Raw genomic sequence first — 25,062 nt, forward strand, 5'->3', positions numbered from 1 at the left:
TCTGTAATGTATAAAATGCTCTTCAGCGTTTCTCTGAAAGTTTAAACAGGAGCAGGCCTAATTGCAATACGTCATGCCAATACCAGCATGTGTTTTCTGTATTTGCCCGTGCCTCTGAGGATCAGCTCCTAATTTTCTGTTCCCTTTCACAACTTTTTAAATCCACTGGTGGTTTTCCAAAGCAGTCAGTTAAGAGACCACGAACATTTTTTTCACAGCTCTGAAGTCACATCGTGGTGTTCTCTCTCATACTGTCTTCAGAGGTACTTACTCCCATTTTGACTGTTAGACCGTTCCACTCTGGCTTATGTTAGTTTTGATGTTACTAAAAAGAAGGCCTGCCCGTACGTCTCAGGGCCTGCAAAAGTGCCTGTTCTTGGAGTTGACAACAAATTGATGGCCATATTTATGATCCCGAATGTTTAAGATTTTTTTCCTTATTATTTCTCAAACATTCTTAGCCAGAATTCATTTGGCATGAAAAACATTTAAAACTCCAGGTCTCAAGTTGCTGTATTTCTTGGCATTACCAGCCTGTGAAAACTAACGGGACCTTTATCTTTTTTTCTGATAAATTCAGTATATTTTAGTGCCAGTGAGAGGGTATACTGTTTTCAAATGAATGGACGTAATTCCCTCGGACGTTCCCCCTTGCCTTACCGCTTGCAGTCTGCACCACTTGTGTGGAGAGGGGAGGGCAGTAATTTCTTTTTTCTTTTTTTTTTTTTTTAATGAAATCTATTGTCAAATTGGTTTCCGTACAACACCCAGTGCTCATCCCAACAGGTGGGAGGGCAGTAATTTCTACCTGAGAAAGTTGAATACTGGAACATGGAAATCTAGCTACAGTGGTGCAAGTTGCCTCATATTTCTACATGAGATCTGACCTTATAGCCCCTTCATTTCCTATGACAAGCCCTCAGAGCAAGCAGTTCTCCAGTTTATCACTCAAATAATCCAGCTGATTTGGTTTCTATACTTCACTCTAGATTCTCTTGACCTTGACCAACTCCATTCTTCATTCTCCTCAGGGAAGTGGAGAAGTACTTTCTTGTGTTACTTTTCTGAATGTTCCTTGTAAATCATTCTTGGTAATGCTTTTTCTCTTTGTACGCTCAACTTAGGCTTGTCTACGCACTGTATTTTATCTGACTCGTGCAATTAAGTCTTCTCGTTTATCTTCGATGTAACTTAGGAAAGTTCCCCTTGTTAATCAGATTCTCTGTCACGAAAGTTACACACTTCAGCATTGCCCATGCCCGCCTAAGGGATTGGCAGTGTCTCACCAGAGAGCCCGTCAGCATTTCTCAATCCCCTTATAGTAATGAAAATAAAATGAAATTTAAGTAAATAGCCAATCCAGTCACCTTGTAAGCATTTCACTAACTGGATGAGAACACTTTTTGATATACTTAGTCTGTCATTTTTAAGTTTCCTGCAAAGACTTCCTGCAGGACTTGCGACATTACCTGTCCTTAAAGTATTTGAAGAACTTTATCCTAGAGTGCAGTCTACAGCTTGTCATTGTCAAAGTCATAGTAGACGTATAAACGTGAATGCCAGAAAAAGTTTAACGTCTTCAGAATAATACTTAGAACATTTACATTACGGTAACCCTTCAAATCAGTAAAAATCTTAATCACAAAAACTTCACCGCCAGTGGACAAATGAATTCTTCCTTATTTCCACCTAGCCTTTTAACAGAGGCTTGATAGCCTTGAAAGCTGTCATGTGGCCAACCAATATAAGAAGTATACTTATTTTTATACCTCTGCAGCTTTGAGCAAATTCATATAACTCAACAAAATGCAGACCAAAAAATTACACTGCAAAGTTATCCTTTCTGTTTAAACTGCAACACGATAGATTTTAGCCTGTTGCCAATCCGCATGGTAGGACTTTATGGTCTGGAATGTTTGCTGTAATCTGTCTTCCTCTGCATCCTGCTTTATCTGTGCATTTCATGACTGTGACTGAACCTATCCCTCTGACTTAATGTCAGTATTTACCATCTCGGTGTTGTCAGTCCTGTTGGCATTTCAGAAATTCTCATTAATTTTGAGGTATTTTTTTATTCTGTGGGAGGTATTTCATATACTTCACCAAACCACAACTCTACCTCATAAGTCAAATCAAATTAAGCCCAGTACACTTCCTGCAGTCTCAACCCCGATACATTTACAAGCAGAATGAGGAGGTGACGAGACACTCCTTTATTTCTTGCTGCCCTTCCAGTCTGCCCTTGGATCACTACGCATTTCCATCTGGAAGGTTGCTTCTCCACAGTGATTTCGCATTACAGGAGGGTTTTCCTTCTTTGTTTCTCAGACCTGGTCCTGTAGACGGGAAGGAGCCTGGACACAGTGACACATTCACAAAGGCCCTGCAGGACCACCATGGCTTATGATGACTCCGTGAAGAAAGAAGGTATGACCCCTTAATCTGAGAAGCATTCCAAAGGGGGTTTCCTCTTCAATCCTTGCAGCCTGTGGACATAGAGACCAGGACTGGCCATCACAGCCTGGACTCCCAAGTGCTGGCCCAGAGCAGTATTAATGACACTCAGCCTCCACAACATCCCCCAACTGGGCCCATGGATGCGAAAACCAGGACAGGGTTCCAACACGAGAGTCTGAAATATAAGTCTCTAGTCTATTGGGGTGATCCCCTGCAGCACTCGTGGTCCTTGCCAGCTCCATGTGCAGGAGTCTGGGGATAAGAGTCACGTTTTGGACTCCCACAGAGCAGCACAGCGCATGAATCCTTATTCTTTTCAGCCTTACCTCTGCAAGTCTGTGTCCACCTGCCACATCACAACTAAGAAACCATGTCTGAGGATGCACATTGGGCTTTGCATAGCGTGGAAGCATTGTTTCTTCAGGTTTGGTTCTTGTATTTGCAGCCAGGTCATCAAGAAATACACTTGTCCCCTTGGATCCTAGCCCCGTATGCCAGTGGGCTTCTTGAAACATTTTAACTTGGAAATGGAGGGCCTGTTGCCTTACGTATGTGGTGACTTGGTTGCCACTTACTTAATCTTTCTCATTTCCTTTCCCAAATGAACCCGGCTTTTAGATTGCTTTGATGGTGATCACAGCTCTGAGGACACAGGACTAGCTGCTGGCCGAAGCCAACGAGAAAAGAAACGTTCTTACAAAGACTTTTTAAGGGAAGAGGAAGAAATCGCTGCTCAGGTCAGAAATTCTTCCAAGAAGAAGTTAAAGGTAAATTCTACACATTTGAATTAGGAAAGCTTTTAACTGTCTCACATCCTATTTCCTCATACTTGAAGAAAGAAGTTTATCTTAAAATAAACATTGTTGGCACCCGTTTGTAGTACTTCCCGTATTTTACTTTGTTCTCCAAAGTCAGAAATCAAAGAACAAAATCGGGCCCCGTCTTATTCGTTGGTCAATTCTTCTTCCTCTTCAATTCCAGGATAGCGAACTTTATTTCTTGGGGACGGACACGCACAAGAAGAAGAGGAAGCACTCCTCCGATGATTACTACCATGGAGGTGAGGAGGGAAGGGGCAGCAGGTGGGATGAACACATCACTGGTTCTTGGAGTCGGGGTAGGGGAAAGGGATCCAGATGTTGCTGACTCAGTGGCCTATTTAACAGGACAGTGGTTCTTGTTCTGAGTGCCGATAAACCAGTGTGAAGGAGGAGAGAGGTGGAGGGCTGGTATTTTGGAGGATTCAGCATAGAAGAACAGTCTTCATTTGTGATACACCAGGTACCAGGTTCCTTCTCCCCCCAATCATCCACTTCTCTTCTGCCCATTGTTACCTAGCATCCCTTTTGCCGTATGTAGTCCCGGGCCCTCGGGCCTGCACCTGTGGGTTACTTCTCAGTGCAGTGCATATCCACTCACAAGACCAGCCTCTCTTAGCTCTCTTACGCGCATAGCTGATGAGACTAACCCTTTACTAGAACGGGCTTGTCCTGAACACAGAAACAGATGACACTCTGTCTGCAGTGCAACCCAAATTGTGACTACTCATAATCCCACAGCTTAGTCCATTCTTCTGGGTCCGCTCTCTCTGGTTGCTCGTGAAGTCTCAGTGAAGAGAAACGACTTTAGTGGCGAGAACTGTGTCCGGGGTCAGGCAGAATCTACCAAGCCAAGAAGCACACGGGCGTCATCAGGAATCAGTTGAAGGGTCCCCCCTCAAATCATTTCTCTTAGCCTCTTGCTCGTGTTAGTTGAGTGTTTTGGGTGAGAGAGGAAACTTGTTGGAAGTTGGTTTGTCGTGTGGACATGACTTCTCTTGATTATTTCTAGATATTTCGTCTTTGGAATCGTCACAGAAGAAAAAGAAGAAGTCCAGCCCGCAGTCTGCCGATACAGCCATGGATCTGTTGAAAGCCATCACTTCCCCGCTGGCAACAGGCTCCAAGCCCTCCAAAAAGACAGGGGAGAAATCCTCCAGTTCTTCAAGTCATTCAGAGAGTAAAAAGGAACACCACAGGAAGAAAGTAAGTGGAAGCGGTGGGGAGCTGTCCCTGGAGGATGGCGGTTCCCACAAATCAAAAAAAATGAAACCGCTCTATGTGAACACAGAGACACTGACCCTTCGGGAGCCCGACGGCTTAAAGATGAAGCTCATTCTCTCGCCAAAGGAGAAGGGAAGCAGCTCGGTTGATGAGGAGTCTTTTCAGTACCCCTCTCAACAAGCAACGGTGAAAAAATCCTCTAAGAAATCAGCTCGGGATGAGCAAGGTGCTTTACTCCTAGGACACGAGTTACAGAGCTTTCTGAGAACAGCCCGGAAGAAGCACAAGTCCGCCTCGGACCCACATTCCTCTCCTGGCCCCGAAGGCGGTGGGTCGGATGCCTCCCAATTCCCAGACTCCCACAGCGCTAACCTTGATCTTTCAGGACTTGAACCTATTCTGGTAGAATCAGACTCGTCCTCTGGTGGGGAGCTAGAGGCTGGGGAGCTAGTGATAGATGATTCCTACCGGGAAGTCAAGAAGAAGAAGAAGTCAAAGAAGAGCAAAAAGAAGAAGGACAAGGAGAAGCATAAAGAGAAGCGACACTCCAAGTCCAAGAGAAGTTCAGGACTTTCGGCCGCAGCAGCGGGAGAGGCCCCAGTGGCTCCCGGCCCTCCTCCCAGCGCCCCGCACGCTGGGGCGGCTGCCCCTCCCCCCCCACTGCCCAGCCTCCACACAGATGGGCATGGTGAGAAAAAGAAGAAAAAAGAGGAGAAAGACAGAGAGAGAGAGAAAGGAGAAAAGGTAAACCATTCTTTAAAGTGCGGTGGGTAAGTGACGATGGTAGTAAGCGGACTTGGAATTCGGCAGCTGAGGTGAGCCGTGGGGAGTGTGGCCCCGTCCGGTGGGATGGCGTGAAATGTAAAATATTACCAGTGGCCAAGTGTGGCTGATGCGAAAATAAGAGCAGTCTTGATTATTCATGGGTTTTGTTTCTTTAATTTTTTTTAATGTTCATTTATTTTTGAGAGACAGACACAGAGCACTAGTTGGGGAGGGGCAGAGAGAGAGAGAGGGATGCACAGAATCTGAAGCAGGCTTCAGGCTCTGAGCTGTCATCACAGAGCCTGATGTGGGGCTTGAACTCCCAAACGGTGAGATCATGACCTGAGCGGAAGTCAGATGCTTAACCAACTGAGCCATCCAGGCACCCCAGATTCATGGGTTTTCTTAACGGAGCTGTTCTCCCATTGTGCCAGGCATAGGGTTAGGGACACCCTTGAAATTGGAATTCACGGAAGGAGCCAAACCCACTTTCTTTCACTCAGCAGCACTGGCTGCCTGGGGCAGTTGAGAGAGACTCAAGGTACCAGAGGTATTCTGTGAGCTTACTTTGAGAAACAGATTTTCAAAATGAGAAGAATAATGACCAGGTTAACAGAATAAGGGAATGGCTTTCCACTAACTGTGCTTTCCACTTTCTGGTGTCAAATGTGTGTTCTTTCACCATGTGAGCGCCTGCTGTCTACCAGGCCCAGTGCTGTGGTTCATGTTAAGAGGAGCAGAGCTGAGCGGGACCTAGCTCCCGACCTCAGGGAGCCCACAGATTGCTGAGGAGACAGGAATGAGAAATCAGCCAGCTTGGTTTAACTTCTTTCCCGCAACTTGAAAAACTTTCTAGCAGTTGTACAGTAGGGGCTGGTGACTATGTCATTACAGGTTTTCTTTGAAAAATAAACCTTTCTCCCCTGTTATCAAAGTAATTGCTATTGCAGAAATTTAGAAATCGAGAATCGTAGAAAGAAGAAGCTCAGAAAGGTTAGTTTCGCCACCCGAGGACAACCATTGGCTTCCTTTGTTTAGAGTTCTGCAAGATGAAATGTCAGATAAAGTCTGAAAGAGAAGCTGCTAAGAAGGAGAAAGTCAAGTATTTAAGAATTTGGAAATGGGAGCTTCGGTTCAGCCTGTGACGGGTACAGGTCATGTTTCCCACTGCAAAGAGTGGCTTTGAAGTGTGTATATCTCAAGAAACGAAAAACAAAAGTGTACCTTCCGAGCCACGAATCAGTGTGCGTGTCAAGAGCTGCATAGTCAGACACTGGGTCAGGTTTTATTCATTTATTTGCGAATTGCTTCGTGAAATCGTATGTATTCTGTGTAAGATGCCCTTTATCCTGAGAATTTCCATTCGCTAGTGATGTATGACAGTGCCATAAACTAATCGTACAGTGCTGAACGTAGGAGGTCAGGGTGGTCAGAGCTTACGGAAGAAAACGGATTTCAGTACAAAGGCATCCAAGGTGGCAGAAAGACGTTTAGGAAGTAGCACAGCAAAACCACCGAACTCTAGTCCTGTGTTTCTAACTGCCTGATAAATATTGCCACCTGGATGCCTTGGGTCCCTCAGACCCACATGTCACTGACTAAGCTCATCATCCCGTCGCCCAAACCTGCATCTCCTCCTCCATCTGCTTCTGTGTTCTGGGCCCTTCCAGTCAGCCCAGACTCAAAACTATATGCTGCGTCGTTTCTCTTGACGCTTTATTATGAAATTTTTCAAACCAAAAGCTTTGAAATGGTACAGTGAGCACAATATGCCACCCAGTGAGATTCTGTAGTTATTATCTTGCTGTCTCCCTCATGAGACATCTGTCCATCCATCTTTTACAAAGTATTTTGAAGTCAATTATAGATCTCACACATCGCATCGCTGAACGCTTCAGCCTGCGTGTCATTAACTTAAGTTCAATATTTGTTTTCAGGACTTTTTTTTTTTCATGGTAGACTTACGTGCAGATGTGCATGGGGTCAGTCTACCACTGGGTGAGTTTTGACAAATGCATACGCCTGTGTGACCACACCTGTCAAGACAGACATTCCCATCGTCCCAAACAGCTTTCTCGTACCCCTTGCCTGTCGGTCCCCGCCCCAGAGCCACCCACTGTTCTGGTTGCTTCCCAGTCTTATGGTGCATTTTTGCGTCTCCGCCTCCCTGCTTTCCCTCTCCTGTAGCTCCACTCAAGGACTGTGCTCGATATCCTTCCTCCTTAATCATCCCCATGCCTTTATGTACTCCGTTACCACTGTTCCATCCTGGACCTCATCCCTCCCCGTACGTAATGCAGTAAATGGCCTCCTTTCTGTTTCTTCTCCCATGCATTTACTACACCCTGATGCCAGAATGTTCTTAAGTACCAGAAGTTCTTAAGTGATGCCAACAGTCCTCTGGTTCAGCATCTTCAGTGGATCCTTCCCACCTTCACGTTCGACCCTAAGCTCCGAGAGGACCAGGGTCCTGTCTGTCACGCTCTCCACTTCATCCCTAGCACTGAACCCGCAGTCTGGCCCGCTGTATTTAGTCCATAGATGCTTGCTGAATGACTAAATATCAAAGTTAGTCCATAGATGCTTGTCGAATGAGTAGATAATCAAGGTCCAGACCCGAGGCCAAGCATCATAATTGTCTGTGATTTAGCCTTCAGCCTTCCTTCTCAGCTGTCCCCCTTAGTCGGCTTTACATGCACTGTGGGGAAACCATTCTTGGCCCCTACATTCTTCCCTCTACTCCTCTGCTCATTTTGTGTAGTGATCTTCTTCCGTATTCTCCTTCCTATACTGAAGCTCTGCCTTCCCTTCAAGACCTAATCAAGTGCCGCCTCCTCCAAGACTTGCTGCCCCTCCGACCACAATTGTGACTTCCCCTGCCAGCTGGCTGTGGGAAGTCACTGCACTTAACTTTCCCTAACATTCGGGTTTTCTATGCATGTATTCCATTTCCCCTGTTAAAGACGGTAAGCTCCTTGAGGGTGCCGTAGCTCCTTAGGGGCTGTTGTGGTCACCTTACCGTCCCCTTCATCTCCTCAATGCCCTTGGTAGGCATTTTGTGATGCATGTAAAGTGAATGAAATGGGTGCAGACCTAGTACTGAAAAGGTGGGTCAGGAGCAAATTGTAAGAATCTTGAATTAGTTAAGGACTTGGCAAGGGGCACTTCGGGCTTATGGGCAGGACTTAGATATGCTCCACATGATCGTGTAAGAAGAAAATGATAGCATGGCGGCAGGTGGGTGAGACCAAGGAGAGATTGTGACAGACCATGCAGGAGGTTATTATAGTCCAAGGTTTGGGGTACTGGAAAAGCCTGGTAGAGATTCAGAAGAGACTCTGAAGGGAAAACCGATAAGGTCTGGCTGCAGGGCTTGGATCTGAGAAGGCGGAAACATAAATGAGGATAAAGATGTCCCTTAAGATTTTGAACCTGGGTGCCTTGGAAAATAAAATTATAATCTCTTCAAGTGTGGGACTTCTTTATAATTCCCCCACGGGGCTAGCAGTTGCTAGTAAAAAATGAACGGTAGTTTATAGCAAAAATTGTATTAGGAATCAGCATTTGATCGTGACTATCCAAACCTGAAGTAGTCATACTCTGAATGTAATCATTTATTTATCCAGCAAATACTTATGGAACATGTACCATGTTGTTTTAAACCTGACCTCTGCATAAAAATTTCTCGTGGAGTTTAAAAAAAAAAAAAATTCCTTTCCTGGGTTTTATTTCAGTATAGAAAAGAACTAAAAGTCCACCTAGAGATCAAAAGGAAAGCTTCAGGAATAGCGTCCCCCCAGACTACAGCGAGCAGAGGTTGGCTCTCGCACTGGTAGAAACACGGAAAGCCTCTGTGTACTTCCTGCTTGGATCCTATGACCAGCACTGGCACAAAAGTAGAGAAGCAAGAAGGATGGCTGTTTTGGGAGAAGATAAGTCAGGCTTAGATTTTTTTAAGATGTATGCGTGAAGTGATTCAAGGCTAAGAGTGTGGGCTGGAGAGCCACACCACTTGGGTTCAAAGCCTGGCTCTGCCACTTACAAGCTGTGTGCTATTGGGCAAGTGACATAACTTCTCCACGTAGAAGGTGTGGATGGTGGGGCGCCTGGGTGGCTCGGTCGGTTGGGTGTCCGGCTTTGGCTCAGGTCACGATCTCACACTCCGTGAGTTCAAGCCCCACTTCGGGCTCTGTGCTGTCAGCTCAGAGCCTGGAGCCTGCTTCAGATTCTGTGGCTCCCTCTCTCTCTGTTCCTCCCTTGCTCATGCTCTGTCTCTCTCTGTCTCAAAAATAAATTAATAAAAACATTTAAAAAAAAATTTTTTTTTTTTTTTAAAAGAAGGTGCGGATGGTGACAGACCTACCTGATAGGGTCGTTAAGGGTTAAATGAGGTAATAATAATACATGTAAAAGGCAGCCAACCCACAGGGGCACCATTGGGTTGTTTTTTTTTTTGTTTTTTTAAGAGTTTTAAGTAACCTCTACACCCAATATGGGGCTTGAACTTACAACCCCCAGATCAAGAGTCACATCCTCTGCTGACTAAGCCAACCAGGTGCCCCTGGATATTTTACATTTATTACATTTACTTCAAAAGAAACAGCAGTGTGGGACATCTGTCAAACACCTTGGGAACTACTAGCTCGAGGTAATTCATGGTTGCTACGTCTTATCACACGACATTCCTTTCAATAACGCCCCGTCTTTTCGAAGCTGGTCTTCTGTGATGGCTGTGATAAAAAGCAAGTACCATGTGAAAAGCCATGTGGGCACCCAGCTAAGTCTGGGAACTGTGGCTCTGCACATTGGTGAGCGTTCAATAGGAGCTGTTTTCAATGTCCTCTCCGGAGAAGTTCCAGAGAGCGATAGAAACGCAAGAGCTGGGGCTCAGCAGAGCAGGTGGGGCTCGGGTGAGGGTGGGGCGCTCCTGCACAAGAAATGAGGTCCCTGAGCAGAGAGCCCAGAGCAGAATCTGGTACGGTGCGCACAATGGGGCGCCGGAGAAGGCAGAGGGGGCCGCTGTGTGGGAGGAGAAACCAGAGAGGGGTCAGCGTGGCAGAAGTGAAGAGCAGACCGTTGGGGAGTAGACTGGACTCCCACTAGAGGGAGGAGGAGTTCAAGTGCGGCAGGGAGAGTGGGAGTCCATGCAGGAGTGAGAAGCGAGGGCAGCAGGGGTGGCACCCTCACCGGGTAGTCTTGATACAGACCAGGGGATTGAACTCTGTCTCCGGTGGAAGGTCATACTCTCAGTGTTGAGCTGTGTTTGGGGAGTGGCTTTTTGTTGTCGTGTTTGCGTGCTTGTGCGTTGGCTCATTGTTGAATCCCGCTTTCTGAGAAGGGGTAGCGAAGTCATCTGGTAACGTCTTGATGATTTCCCCCTGGGATCATCCCGTGGAGGGGAAGCTCTTGTTTATGCCGGTAACGTTTCAAAGACACCTTACTTTGGGTTTTGCTAAATCACTAAAAGCCCATTCGCTGCCATTCAGAATAATATCTGTGATGTTGCCGCTCCAGAGGCACGCCTTCAGTTATCTGTATGTTTCCAGAATGTTCATACTTCCTGTAAGCAGGCCGAGGCCAGCCAGGTGGCCTTGTGTCTGGCTCACTCAGGCGTTGTTGCTGATGGAGTAGAGTAGCACACTGAAGTCTGAGCCGTGGTTAGACTCGTGGCGTTGCGTGTGTCCTCTCGCTGCTGACACTGAAGCTGAGGAACAGCACCGATACGGTAAAAGTCAGCCGCTGCCCTCTACTGAGTGCCTGCCGTGCGCCAGTGTCTCTTCGGCATCTGACCTCTCGGACTGTCTTGACTGATAGGAGAAGCCGAGAAGACAAGACGAGGATTGTAGCATAGGTCTCCTTAACCCCAAGCCTGTACTTTCTCAACTCTTACCACGTGCCCTTCTGAAGCCTCAAGAGATGGCTGTCCGGTGCCGTGTGCCTTCATCGCAGCCAACGGTAGGTTCTGGGGTAAAGGAAACTGATGCGGCGGCTAGCGTCTCAACTAGTGTCTGAGATTCGTCCCACTGAGATGTACAGACCTTGTTTGTAAGTCGAATGTGATGAAGCGCAGACAGCTTGGGCTCACACGCGGCCGTCCTGGGTCCTTGTTCTAGTCTGCTGCTTAACCAGCTGTGTTCTCTGGCGATGCTTCCTCCCTGCTCGCTTGTAAAACGCAGTTGTGTATACACGTAACACGCTCCGCACAGGCCCGTCTCCGGAAACAGCTGCGGCTGCACTTACCATCGCTTCTGCCCTAAGTTCTTCAAAAGCAGAAAGTAAGCTTGAAAACATCTTTCTTAAGCTTTTCTTCTTAACCGGTCATTTCACGTGACCTCGACGAAGCAAGGAGACGATGCTTTTATGGTTTTCTTTGGCTTTGCTTCATAATATAACACCCACCTGATAGGAAGCAGACTCTGCAGTTATCCCACCTGTCTGGGCAACAGTTAAGATCTAGAAAGAAAACAGCGTTTCCAAGGAGCAAAAGCCAGCACCCTACAGCTCACTGGAGCGCTTCCTGGGCGGGGGAAGGAACGCTGGCCAGAGAGGCGTCGCCAGACCTCCCTGACCGTGTTCCGTTCTTTGCAGAAGAGCGAACACACCTGGCCCACCTCACGTGTGGGGGTGCCCTGAAAATCAGATGAGGGAGTGGAGGGGATTCACACTCCTCCCCTTTGGCACACAGTCCTCAGACTTTGTTATCCATCTTGTACGTATTCTGCACAACGTAAGTTGTGCCGGGCACGCGCCAGGTGCTGTAGATTAAAGATGAGTAAGTGCAGTGCCAGCGTCCTGCCAACTCCGAGCTTTGGGTGTAGGAAGAGGGGTCAGAAAGTATTCAGTGCGTCGAGCCCCACGCAGGCACGTGCCGAGTGCCAAGGGAGCACGGGGGGAAGCCAGAGAAGGTTCCCTCCAGCGGCACGTATCATCTGAACCAGATCTCAGGGCCAGCTAGGAATTATCAGGTGGAAGTGAGGAGTGGGCTTTCAGGCAAGGAGTGAAAGATGCTTTGAAGGGACTGAGATGCCAGGAGGCAGAGGATGTTCAGAGAAGCACAGAAGTGCGCACGCGCGTGTGCACGCGTGTGTGAGGTGGAGGCAGCAGAAGGTCGGGAGTAACCGTGTGGAAGGAGGAAGCATGGCTGCACCTGCCTCCGAGGACGGGGCGGTGGAGCTGGGGGAGCGATCGTAAGCCCCGACCGCAAGAGCCTAGCTGTGGTTTCAAATGCGTCCCGAGCGCTGCACTAGGCGTTCGTCGGTGGTATTTCGGTGAGTCTCCACAAGAACCCGGTGAGGCGTAGACGTTCTCCTCTCCGTCTCCCAGAAGCAAGCTCAAGGGAGCGAAGTAACCTGCCCAGGGCACAGTCCTGTTCAGGGGCAGAGCGGGACTCTGAACCCACGATCTTTGTGATTGTGGGGCCCGTGCTCCTTCCGTTACAGAGAGGATGTCTGCCTTCCACCCAGTGGTGCGCCGTGAGAGATGGCGCAAGTGCAGAGTGCGTTTTAGGAAGATTTCCATTCAGAACGGTTCAGGTAGAAGCTTTGCTGTGAAAACCTTACTTCTCTGGCACCCTCTCCTTTAGCCAGATCAGATTTAGGGATCTCGGTCAAATTAGTTCAGGAGAACATCAGGTGGTATTGTGGTTACAGGCGCGGGCTCCGAAGCCAGACCGGCTGCGTTTGGACGCTCGCCCCGCCACTCCTTCGTGTCTGACCCTGCATCTCGGTTTCCTCATCTTTAAAATGACAGCAATGGGGCGCCCAGCTGCCTCAGTCAGTTGAGCGTCCGACTTCGGCTCAGGTCGTGATCTCACGGTTCGTGAGTTCAAGCCCCGCATCGGGCTCTGTGCTGACAGCTCAGAGCCTGGAGCCTGCTTCGGATTCTGGGTCTCCCTCTGTCTCTTCCCCTGACCTGCCCGCTCACTCTCTCACTCTCTCGCTCTCTCTCTCAAAAATAAATAAACATTAAAAAAAATTTTTTTAATGGCAGGAATGGGGCACCCAGCTGGCTCAGTCAGAAGAGCATGCAACTCTCAGTCTTGGGGTCATGAGTTGGACCCCCATGTTAGGTACAGAGATTACTTTTAAAAGTTAAAAAAAATTTAAATAAAATGGCAGTAATAATGGAATTTACCTCACAGGGTTGTTGCAAGGTTTAAGTGAGTTTCTAGAGGTAACGCTGTCCTACAGCACCTCCTATATGGTATTAGTATTAATGAAGCACTTGTGTTCTTGTCATCAGCAGAAGAAAGCCAAGTTTTATTTTTAAGATTCATAAGTTATGTTTTGCCTTAATCCCCAAGTGTTTTAGCCTTTAAAAGTTCTTAAACCAGAGTCTTGGGTGGGCTTGAAGAGGGATTTTCATCAGATTGTCAAAGAGTTCTATTTCCCAAAGGAAATAAAAAGCATTTATAAAATGCTTTATAAAAAGCTTTATAAAAACTTTATAAAAAGCATTAAGAAGTTTACTCTTTGAGGGATTCCTGGATGGATCCGTCGGTTAAGTGTCTGACTCTTGATTTTGGCTTAGGTCAAGATCCCAGGGTCATGGGGTTGAGCCCTGCATTGGGCTCGGTACTGAGCGTGGAGCCTGCTTGAGATTCTCTCTCTCCCTTTGCCCCCTCCCCTACTCGCACTCTCTCTTTCTAAACAGAAAAAAAAGTTACTCTTTGAAAGGTCTTGATACAACGATACATGTCATCAAACACTTAAAAGGAGGTTATGGCTGCAAAATTACAACATTGTGAGTCACACTTAGTGGATCTGTTGGCAGTCATCTGCTACTAATAATAAAGTATCCAAGTTTTTGAAATACTAACACTTTATTAGGGGGAGTCAACATTGTTCCCGATGTAACCACTGTGATCCACTTACAATAGTGTATGTTTTCTTGCATTAGGAAGTCTAGAGTGGAATTACTGGCCTTGTATCTGGAGTCACATGGAAATATTTTGTGTGCATAGAGATCATCCATTATTTGTATATTTCTAACTACTAAACTACATTTAGAAAAATCTTTGTGCCCTGGAAAAAGTTTAACTGTTAAGTTTGAATTCCGAACTTTAGGTCCACAGACAGGAGTTGCATTTTGCACAGTGGTTAGGTTCTAAGGTCAGCACCTAAGGTGGGAATTGTAAGTAGTTCAGGTTCCCTGAAAACCCCTCAGGAAGGCTGGCTTCACAACCAAAAGCTGACAGACTGCGGGTCCAACAGAACGTCAGCCCAGTGCAGCTGGGTTCTTCTCGGCGCCAGGTGAAGTCATTGGCGTAGGCTCAGAAGCCATAATTATTATTTTTTCAATTACGTTAGCTACACGTGTCAGAATCACACTTGGGTAGTGAGTTGTGCACACTGAAAGAGACATACAGGAGTTCTCCAGGACAAGCAGGTGTATGTTCTTTGTCACACTCGCTCCAAGGAATAGGTTCATAGCATAGAATCACTCCAACTAATCAGTCAATCCATCTCTCTCTCTCTCTCTCTCTCTCTCTCTCTCTCTCTCTCTCTCATAAATGGCCAAATATAGAACTTACATGAACTCCTGTCTATGTAGTGCCCCTCCATTGTATCTGGGGCCCAATAAAGGGGGGTTTGAAAGAAGGGAGCGTTAGTTAAAAACCTTGGAACATTTGGGGATATGAAGCTGCTCCTAAATTACTAACCAAACGCAGCACCCAGAACTCACTTATGTCGCATCTCTAAACAGGACTGGCTTCACCAGTAGAATACTAAAAATAGGACCTTCACTATTTAAATGAAACTGTTAAAGTAAAGGCCTTGCTGCTATTTTCTTTACCTGATTTAGGCCAGATGATTTCACTTTATCATCCTTCTCCAAAATTCCCTATTTTTAAAAAAAGCTTGTATTGGCCTTTTGGATGCTACAACTTCTATTTTGAAAGATACAGAGGGAATAGAAAAGAACTTATAGTAGTTTTCCATAGGAGCATAACAAATTACCGCAGATTTAGCAGTGTGCAACGACATCCACTGTTATCTCCCAGTTCTGTACCTCGGAAGTCCAGATAGGGCTCAGCTGGGCTCTCAGTCCCTCCCAACACTGAATCAGGGTTTGGGCCAGAACTGGGTCCTTCCCTGAGGCGAGCGAGGGCTCCTTCCTCTTCAGGTTGTTGGCAGTTTGTTCGTGTTGTCGGCAGTATTCCATTCTTTATAGCTGTAGAACTCATGGCAACCTCTTTTCCTAAAGTTCAAGGTCAGTAGGAGAGTGTCTGATGTTGTGTCTCATCCCTTTCAAGGGCTCACCTGACTGACCGTGGTAAGTCAGGCTGAGTCAGGATGGTCTCCCTTTTGATTAAGATTCAACGGGACCTAAACTAGTGTGCAAAGTCCCTTTTGCCATACAACGTAACAGTCACGGGAATGATAGCCCGCCACATTCACCAGTCCTACTCACGCTCACAGGGATGGCACTATACGGGGCATGTGCACCAGGGGGCAGAAATCTTAGGAGCCGTCTTGGAATTCTGCCTGCCACAGAAATGATGCTGTCATGACGTTACTGCGTACCTACTGAAGTGCCACATACTGTTTGATTAATTCCCACCTTTGAGTTAAAATGGTATTATCCAAGTTTTACTCACAGGGAAACTATAGCTCAGGGAAATGAAGCAGTTTGTGTTGCTAACAAATAGTGTGGTCCGGATTCTGAACTACATCAGTTAGCATCCAAAGCCCAGGCTCTGGTTATTTTGTCACATTATCTTGCTAAATCCTGTCACTCCTTCCTCCCTGCTTGTGGAGGTATCACAATACAGTAAAGAATAAACATGCTCCAAGTAACACAAAGCAATTTGTTGAAGTGAGAGAGGTTCATCTTACGTTGACTACCAAAGAATTGTTTTCAGTTGTTTACCTGCTTCCCACATTGGACCACAAGAATGTGAATAATAAAATAATGATAAACTACAACTAACAGGAAAAGCAGGATCAGGGAAATTATAACACTAGAAATCAAAACCAGAAGAACAAAACAAACAGATTTGGCTCTTGGCTTTCTGGTCCCAAAGTAAAGGGAAATAATATGATTCTTCTTTTCAAAGATGAGAAAAATAGACACTCCAGGAGAGGCAAAGATTTTCTCAGCACGGAGTTCTCAAACTCATAACGTGGGATTGTATATAGGTGAATGAAGGGTTTTACAAGTAATTATCAAGTAGCTGCAACAACCTGAAAGATCTAGAAATGATTTAGCATGTGGTTTTTACCTTCTAAAGTAAAACTGGGGGTGCCTGGCTAGCTCAGTCAGTAGAGCATGTGACTCGATCTCAGAGTTGTGAGTTCCAGCCCCGCTTTGGGTATAAAGATTACTAAAAACTAAAATCTTTTAAAATAAAAGTAAAGCTGATATGTATTAATTAAATACTAAGTACCATTAAAAGTGAAATATAATTAAAAGTTATCCTGTTTAGGAAGCTGGTTAGTGGTTCCGAACTGTTCCCTAGATGAAAAAGTATAGGTCTCTTTTCTGTTTTGTAACCGTGGCTTCAGGGTTGCTCAACCTGTGTTCTAATGAAGTCTTCCCCTGTTCTGTTTCCACGTGACACCAGCCAAAAAAGAAGAACATGTCTGCCTACCAGGTGTTCTGTAAAGAGTATCGTGTAACCATCGTGGCTGACCATCCAGGTATAGGTAAGGACATTTCTCATCCTCAGCTTTGTTCTGTCCGTCTTTATCTCAGAAACAGTGCAGTGAATTCAGCCAGTCAGCAGGCAGCTTCTTCCTATGGTACTGAAATACCACAAAGCTCATGTTTTTCCCCCCTCTTTCCCTGTTCTGGAGTCACGTTAGGTTCTGCCTTAGTCCACCCGTCCCTAGAAGAGATAAGCTTTCTGTTTATATCCCTCAAAATGAGAAAACGGGACACTGAATAAAACTAAATGTTAGGGAGCCCTGCACATAAACCTGCAGTTGTTCGCTGCCGTGATTCCCCGGCTGACCTTTCCCTCTGGCCCCTGGGTGTGAGTTACAGTGAGGCGACTTGCATTGCTTCTGTCTGTCTCTGTGTCAGAAGTTAGCGAGGTGAGAGAAACACTCTGCCACAGACCTTGACAAGTCACGTCACCTCCACAGATCTCATTTGCCTGATGGGTACAGTGGCTTCACAACCTTCTCATCGAGGTTGTTGTGAGGCCCACGTGAAGCACCGTAGCAGATAGGAGCGCTTTATAAAGCATGACCTTGCTGTGCCGATGGAAGGGCAGCGTTACACTTCTCAAGGGTTGCTTCTGGGCTGCTCGAGGGAAATTCCTCTTTGGTTCTCCGCTCTCAAAACTTGGTAAAAATCTAACGTTTTCTATCAAATTCTACACAACACATCTTCTTTAACCTAAGTTGATAAGCTCTGTATAGTGAGGTCGAATTGAAAGACCCCCGAAAGAGGCTGAAGGGATAAATCTCTGGAGAATAGGTGTGTGAGAATTTGAGCCTATCTCGTGACCACCCAGTAGCCCCTTCCTTCCCTAGAGAAAAGAATCAAGACAAGTGTTGGGGTTTTAGTGTGGTTTTCTGAAAGAACCTTGTGCTATTTAAATCTGAGCTGGGAATTCCTTCTAGTTTTTGCTCCTATCAATCTTCTGTTTGATTTATAGTCCAACCTTTACTGTGTCGTGTTTTTTACCCTTTCATGCCAGACTTCGGGGAACTTAGTAAAAAACTGGCTGAGGTGTGGAAGCAGTTGCCAGAAAAAGACAAACTGGTAAGTACGCTTTCTTACGAACGCAGTTTTCATTGCTTTGTGCCTTGCAAAATATGTAATTCTTCTGTAGGCCATCAAGCCAACAGTGAAAATGGTGAAAACAAATTATAGATCAATAGAAAATGGTTTGACCTGGGTGGCTCAGTTGGGCGTCCGACTTCAGCTCAGATCACGATCTCATGGTCCGTGGGTTTGAGCCCCACATCGGGCTCTGTGCTGACAGCTCAGAGCTTGGAGCCTGCTTCGGATTCTGTGTCTCCCTCTCTCTCTGCCCCCTCCCCTGCTCATGCTCTGTCTCTCTCTGTCTCAAAAATAAATACAAACATTAAAAAAAAAAAAAATTAAATAAAAAAAATTAAAAAAGAAAATGGTTTGGCAGAGGGCATTAACACTGGCTGGTGCCAGTTTACTCTAGTGTGGATTTAACTGCAGGGAGGCTATCTTTTCTAGCCTCATCTAGTTGTTTTCCAGCAGCCTTCTATTTGAGCCAAAAGGTGACCTGAGTTGGGGAGTGATGAAGGGTTAAAAGAGAATCTAAGATCAGACCCCTTTCCTGCAAACAGCCACTGGTCAGTAAAGGTCCGAGAACTGAGGAAGGTCATCTGCATCATGGTTACTGCAAATGAGAAAAATATGGGCTGTGTTTACTAGGTGAGTGGCTTGCAGGCCATCATCCTCATCAGCCAATACCAAATAATATACCCTCCTATCAGGAAGCCGGTAACACAATGATAACTAGTTCTACTGGAATCGTTCACAGTCACTTTTCAACTGAGTGATGTGAAGGTTGGTCTAGGAACTAGAATTACCGTCTTTCTTTACAGCACAGCTCATCTGGGTGAAGCAGTGAAATTATTGTCACCTGGGTAGGTTATCTTTACTTTCTGTTTTCCGTGTCATTGTCATCCTGTTATTGGCATTGCCAACCAGCAGGTCAGAAGAACTATTTGGACCACATGGACATCATACCGAGCTTGGTGTTTACCCTATGATTTTCCATTTCGACCTCCGAGTGATCTCAAATCTCTTCTGAGACCTAACCATTAGCATGGAGGAACGTTTGCAGTCCTGTACTTAGGTATCACTGTAGTCACCATCTGAAGCCTGTTTGGTAACCCTCAGCGTAAAAGTTAGCATTAAGAGGCGCCTGGGCGGCTCAGTCAGTTGAGCATCCAACTTCCACTCAGGTCATGATCTCACAGTTCGTGAGTTCAAGCCCCGCATCGGGCTCACTGCTATCAGCATTGAACCCGTTTCGGATCCTCTCTACCACCCATCCCCCTCAGCCCCTCCCCTACTCATGTTCTTTCTCAAAAATAAACATTTAAAAAAAAAAAAAAGTTAGCATCAACCCTCTGTCTGCCCCCCTCCAGGATTTCCTTTCCCTTTCTTTTCTTCGTTCTCCCCTTCCGTGACTGCTTTCCCTTGTATGTTTTGTCCGGATTCATTTATCATAACTTGCTTTGCCCTGATCTGATTGCAGATTTGGAAGCAAAAAGCTCAGTATCTGCAACACAAACAGAACAAAGCAGAAGCTACAACTGTGAAAAGAAAAGCCTCCTGCTCGGAAGTTCCCGTGAAAGTAAAAGGTAGGGGCTCCGACCTCTTTTCCTGAGAGCATGGTGAATTTGGCTTCCTAACCAGGAAATTGGGAGTGCAGCCTATATCAGAAGCAGATCTTGATACCCACATATTATCACTGAATATTATAGATTGCAAAAAAAAAAACAAAATTAGAAAATATAAATCAGAAGTCATCAAACTTTTTCTTAAAAGGGGCAGAGAGTAAATATTTTAGATCTTGTGAGCCAAAGGCACTCTCTGTCACATATTCTCCTTTATTTTTTCTACAACCATTTAAAAATGTGAAGCCATTCTTAGCTCACAGGCTATGCAAAAACATGTACAGATTTGGCCCACAGTCCACAGTTTCGCTAAGGCCTGGTATAGGTCGTAACAGGGGGAAATCAGGAAGAAGATTTTTGTGGTGTTCCAGGCCATGGGTAAGCTTTATCTCTCTATTTCGTCTCTGTTCTCAGCTTCCTCTGCAGGAGTACTGTCTCCCCAGAAGAAATCCCCACCCACCACCATGCTGTTACCAGCCTCGCCAGCCAAAGCCCCTGAGACAGAGCCCATTGATGTCGCTGCTCATCTACAGCTGCTGGGAGAGTCCCTAAGCCTCATTGGACACCGCCTGCAGGAAACCGAGGTGAGTGGCACTATAAGCATAGCTCCAGTTTCTGATACAGTGTGAATCTGTTTGCTCCTTCCATGTGCACCCAGTGAGCAACTACTACTCTTTTGTGCGAGATTATGCCAGGTGCTAAGGACAGAGTGACAAGATACGTCCTCGTGAAAACCCCTAGAGATAAGGAATCTACTGGCTGTCAAAGTCTACCCTTACCCCATCCTATTGAACAATGGCACAAAAAGAAGTTAGGTATTCTATGATTTTTTTTCCCAATTTTTATTGAGATACAATTGATCTATCATCCTGTATTTTGATTTTTTAAAAATGCAGTGGAAAAAGTGAATACAAATCCCATGGAAGTTTTGATCATTGGTACTTCTAAGAGAGTTTCAATTTTTCTGCACAATTCCAGTAAGGTCTTAAATAGAGTAAATTGTGGGGCGCCTGGGTGGCTCGTCAGTTAAGCGTCTGACTTCGGCTCAGGTCATGATCTCACAGTCTGTGGGTTCGTGCCCCGCATCGGGCTCTGTGCTGACAGCTCAGAGCCTGGAGCCTGCTTTCGATTCTGTGTCTCCCTCTCTCTCTGGCCCTCCCCTGCTCATGTTCTGTCTCTCTCTGTCGCAAAAATAAATAAAAACATTAAAAAAAAAAAAATAGAGTAAATTGTATAGGGATTAAGGCTTCCTCTACTTCTTTGAAAATAAGTAGCAAATAGGGAAATTGAGGTTCTCAAGCTCTTTATTACTGCGTGCTTGAATTATACAGTGCTGTGCGCCCTAGGGAGATCTTTGTCCTTTTAAGCTTCAATTTCAAAATCACTTAACCTGAAAAGCTGTCATGTTCCATTTCTATTACCATATTCAATTTCTAATCGTATTACCCCCTTGGCTAACCCAGTCGTGTAGTATTTCACTTTTCCACTGGGTCCTGATAGGACATTTCAGCAAAGAAATCAGTCTCCACTACTAAAGCCATAAAAATCAGTGTAGGAATATAAAACTATTCACTTGCTTCTCTGTGGAAGTTGAACTGTTATTCAACAAATAAAATGCCAAAGGCCACAAAAGATGAAGGTTACCTAAGTTTTTTGGCTAGTTTTAATAACTTAGCAGATTTCAAAACAACTGGGGTATTTTCATATAGACTCAGATATTTAAATGGATTTAGATACTTCAAGAGTAAAATGTTCTGGGATCCTTACTTATTTTTCGTATTTAATCATTCTCAATTTCCTAAAGAGTTAGAAATAAAAATGATTTGTTTTATGCACCTTCTGTATTCCAGACTTCCCCTGGTATTTCCATTTAGTTTAGAAACTATTTGTTGAGTACCTAGGCATTATTTCAAAAACTTGTGGGGATAGGGGCACCTGGGTGGCTTAGTCAGTTGAGCATCTGACTTCATCTCAGGTCTTAATCGCATGGTTTGTGAGTTCAAGTCCCACATCGGGCTCTCTGCTGTCAGCACAGAGCCCACTTCAGATCCTCTGTCTCCCTCTCTGTGCCCATCCCCTCCCTCCCTCCCTCCCTCTGTCTCTCTCTCTCTCTCTCTCTCTCTCTCTCTCTCTCTCTCAAAAATAAATAAACATTTATTTAAAAAAACAAAAAAAACTTGTGAGAGTAGAAAATCTGACTTGCTTCCTGATGGTTTCCGATCATCAGGAAACTTACAGTCTCACTGGAAAGATAGAACATACATATAATTAGCAATTAAGGGGCACGGGGGTGGCTCATTGAGTTAAGCATCTGACTTTTGATTTCAGTTCAGGTCGTGATCTCATGGTTTGTGTGTTTGAGCCCTGCATTGACTCTGTGCTGACAGCATGGAACCTGCTTGGGATTCTCTCGCTCCCTCTGTCTCTCTGTATCTCCCCGTCTCGTGATCTCATTCTCTCTCTCTCTCTCTCTCTCTCTCTCTCTCTCTTTCTTTCAAAAATAAATAAATAAATAAATAAACATTTAAACAAAAACAAGCCAGCTTCTGTGAGCAGCTGCTTTGAAAAAGTTACACATACATGGTGACCAGAGAAGGGGAAGACTCAGTATGCCTGGGTGGCTGAGTCAGTTAAGTGTTTCGACTTCAGCTCAGGTCATGATCTTGTGGTCCATGAGTTCAAGCCCCATGTTGGCCCCTATGCTGACAACTGAGCACATGGAGCCTGCTTCAGATTCTGTGTCTCCCTCTCTCTCTACCTCTCCCCCACTCACGTTCTGTCTCTCTTTCTCTCTCAAAAATAAATAAAACATTAAAAGTGGGGGGCGGGGGGGGAAGACTTGTGCAGGTTCTCTAGCCCCCTTTATGTAACAGTCTTATGGAGATACAATTCACATACCTTAAAGTTCACCTTCTGAAACTGTAGAATTTAGTGGTGTTCAGTATATTCACAGAACTGTGGCCCCATCACTACCATCTAATTCCAGAACATCTTTGTTACTCCCGAAAGGAGTCACAAGTCTGATATTCTAATTTTTTCCTAACGTAGTACATCACAATGGGCATACATCAAAATGACGTGCCACCTGAAACTACACACCACACTTCAAGGAACACTGGTGTCTACAAGTCACTCATTTATAGATGGGACACCAGGGGCCTAATAACATTAAGTGACGATTACAAGTTGACACTCTGGCAGAGCCCAGCGTGCCTCACTCCTGACCTTGTCTCCCTGAGGCCAGCTGATGCGGTGAGAGAAGCTAGAGCCCAGTGAGAGTCAGGGAGAGTCAAGAGGGATTTTGTGAAAGGGAGGTGCTCTTCCAGCAGGGCCTGGAGGGATCTGGAGGGTTTTGTCTCCTGGAGACGTCGGAGAGAGACCTTCCAAAGCCAGAAAACAGTGTGCATCTCTGTTGCTTGGAATCGGGGTCTTCTACAGAGATGGATGAAAGGAGCCCCCCACTCCCACTTTAACCAGGTCTTCTAGCTGGTTTATATATCGGGACTCCACATCTGGGGTTTTTGTAAGGTTTTCATTTAAATCCCAGTTAAGTAACATGCAGTGTAATATTAACTTCAGGTGTACAATATAGTGATTCAACACTTTCGTACATCACCCGGTGCTCATTGCAAGTGAGCTCCTTAATCCCCTTCCCCTGGTTCCCCCTACCCTCCCCCACCCCCACCTCCCCTCCAGTGACCAGCGGTGTGCTCTCCATAGTTAAGAGTCTCTTTCTTGGTTTACCTCGCTCTCACTCTTTTTTTTTCCCCTTTGTTCGTTTGCTTTGTTTCTTCCACGTCAGGTTTTATTTGAAAAAAGGGTTTTACTGCTAAAATGATGACAATTTAGACCATCCTACACGTAAGATGGAGGAAGCCTGAAAATTAAGGCCGTAGCCCAAATTACAGAAGGTTTGGATGCTCTCAAATCTTTATTCTCCATTATGGAGGAACCGCAGGGATTTGTGTTGGTTTGTTTTGAGTAGGGAGGGATGTGATCAGCGCTCTCATTTGGTTTTCTCTGAAAGTATCTTCTGTTTTTGATTGGGAGTGACACCTGACTTGAGGAGAAGTTGTGTAACTGTAATGCGGTCCAGACATGACAAAGACTTGAATTAAGTCAACACATATTTATTGAGGGCTTACTCGGTGCAGAATACCAGCAGTTATTGAGAAGATATGAAAAGGAATATGACAGGGTTCCTGCCCTCAAGTTGCTTATAATTCATTAGGAGAGTCCGACATAAAACATCAGCTATAATTACCTGTAGGGCAAAAGTAATGGAATAATATTATTAATTGCTAACTGGTTGATTGCTTACTCAGCCAACTTTGGTTCAAAGGGCTTTAAATCGATTCTTTCATGTAATTCACACTGCAGCTTTGTGGGGAGAATTTTTGTTCCCTCTCTTTTACAGAAGAAAAAAACAGATGTATGTAGAGAGACTACGTAACTTGCTCTGGAGTTGAGCCCCTAAGTGCTAAAACAGAGGCCTGAATTTGGTGGTGCAACTCAAGGTCCACGCTCTTAACCCCTTGCTGCACAGCCCCCCTTGCAAGGAGGAGAGGGGAGGGAAGAGTTGGCGATGGCAAGGCCTTGAGACTGGACAGTTGTGTGAGTGGCGGTGACCTTAGCAGAGAAGGGGTGCTAGGAGGAGGGCAGGCGATTTCTCTTGACGGCATGTTGAGATTTGGAAACATCCAAACTGAGAGACCTAGCAGGCAACCAGAATGCAGTTTGGGAGACGAAGATGTGGGTAATAATGGTAATAATTACTGATACTTTTTGAACACGTACCACGTACCAGGCACCGTTCCAAGTACCTTGTACCTGTTATCTCCCTTAATCCCCTCTGCGCAGGCTATTTCATGGGCACAGCATAGGAAGCATCTTGCCCCAGGACAGAAGCAGTGCGTAGGGGACCTGGCAGTCCTGAGCCCACAGCTCCTTCTCTGAAGGACTGTGCTGTGTCCCTGGCTGACATAGCCTCACGGGGCTTCTAGTTAAAGCAGATGATACAAGAGCTAGGCAGGTGCATTGCAGCAAGCAGTCTTAGTTCTTACCTATTTGAATCACAGAGAGACATTATGCATTGGGCAAGATGTTAAAATTTGAAATAAACCCAATTCACTTCTTTTCTGAGGGTGAACAACTCAACCCAGAAAAGTGGGATCATCAGCTATCAAAAAACCACGTACGTGGAGAAGTGTGTGTATGTTTGTGTTAAATGTTAATGCGTAGGGCTGTGGACCTCTCAGTTCTCACACTTGAGCTCTGTGGAGTTCATAAGAAAAGTACTTTTGCACACATGACTTCCACAAATCTTCCCAGGAGCTCTCTGGAGTAGGGAAGTCCAAGTGACTAACCCTAGGGTGCACAGAGGGTAAGATGGGGGAGGAACATAGAAAGGGAACTTGGGAATGTATTGTAAAAGTTTTCTTTTTAAACAACTTACAGAG

At 45.5% G+C, this 25,062-nt stretch overlaps 1 protein-coding gene across 6 annotated transcripts in view; it reads left to right on the plus strand.

Moving 5' to 3' along the window:
• The window catches only part of HMGXB4 (HMG-box containing 4), a 30,378-nt gene that overhangs the window by 2,331 nt on the left and 2,985 nt on the right, over positions 1–25,062 (plus strand). For 3 of the 6 annotated variants that reach the window (XR_007153939.1, XM_047866627.1, XM_047866628.1), the window contains exons 2-8: positions 3,076–3,224; positions 3,439–3,517; positions 4,288–5,243; positions 16,831–16,912; positions 17,914–17,978; positions 19,462–19,567; positions 20,018–20,187. Coding sequence is in view for 5 of the 6 variants with exons in the window: in XM_047866627.1 (XP_047722583.1) it covers positions 3,076–3,224; positions 3,439–3,517; positions 4,288–5,243; positions 16,831–16,912; positions 17,914–17,978; positions 19,462–19,567; positions 20,018–20,187 (1,607 nt within the window). In the remaining variant the exon portion in view is untranslated. Of the gene's footprint in view, positions 1–2,328; positions 2,428–3,075; positions 3,225–3,438; positions 3,518–3,623; positions 3,739–4,287; positions 5,244–16,830; positions 16,913–17,913; positions 17,979–19,461; positions 19,568–20,017; positions 20,188–25,062 lie in introns of those variants that run through there. The other 3 variants (XM_047866629.1, XM_047866630.1, XM_047866631.1) reach the window with 2 other exon arrangements.

Source organism: Prionailurus viverrinus, chromosome B4 (assembly GCF_022837055.1).
Source record: "Prionailurus viverrinus isolate Anna chromosome B4, UM_Priviv_1.0, whole genome shotgun sequence".
In the NCBI taxonomy this organism is placed as follows: Eukaryota; Metazoa; Chordata; class Mammalia; order Carnivora; family Felidae; genus Prionailurus; species Prionailurus viverrinus.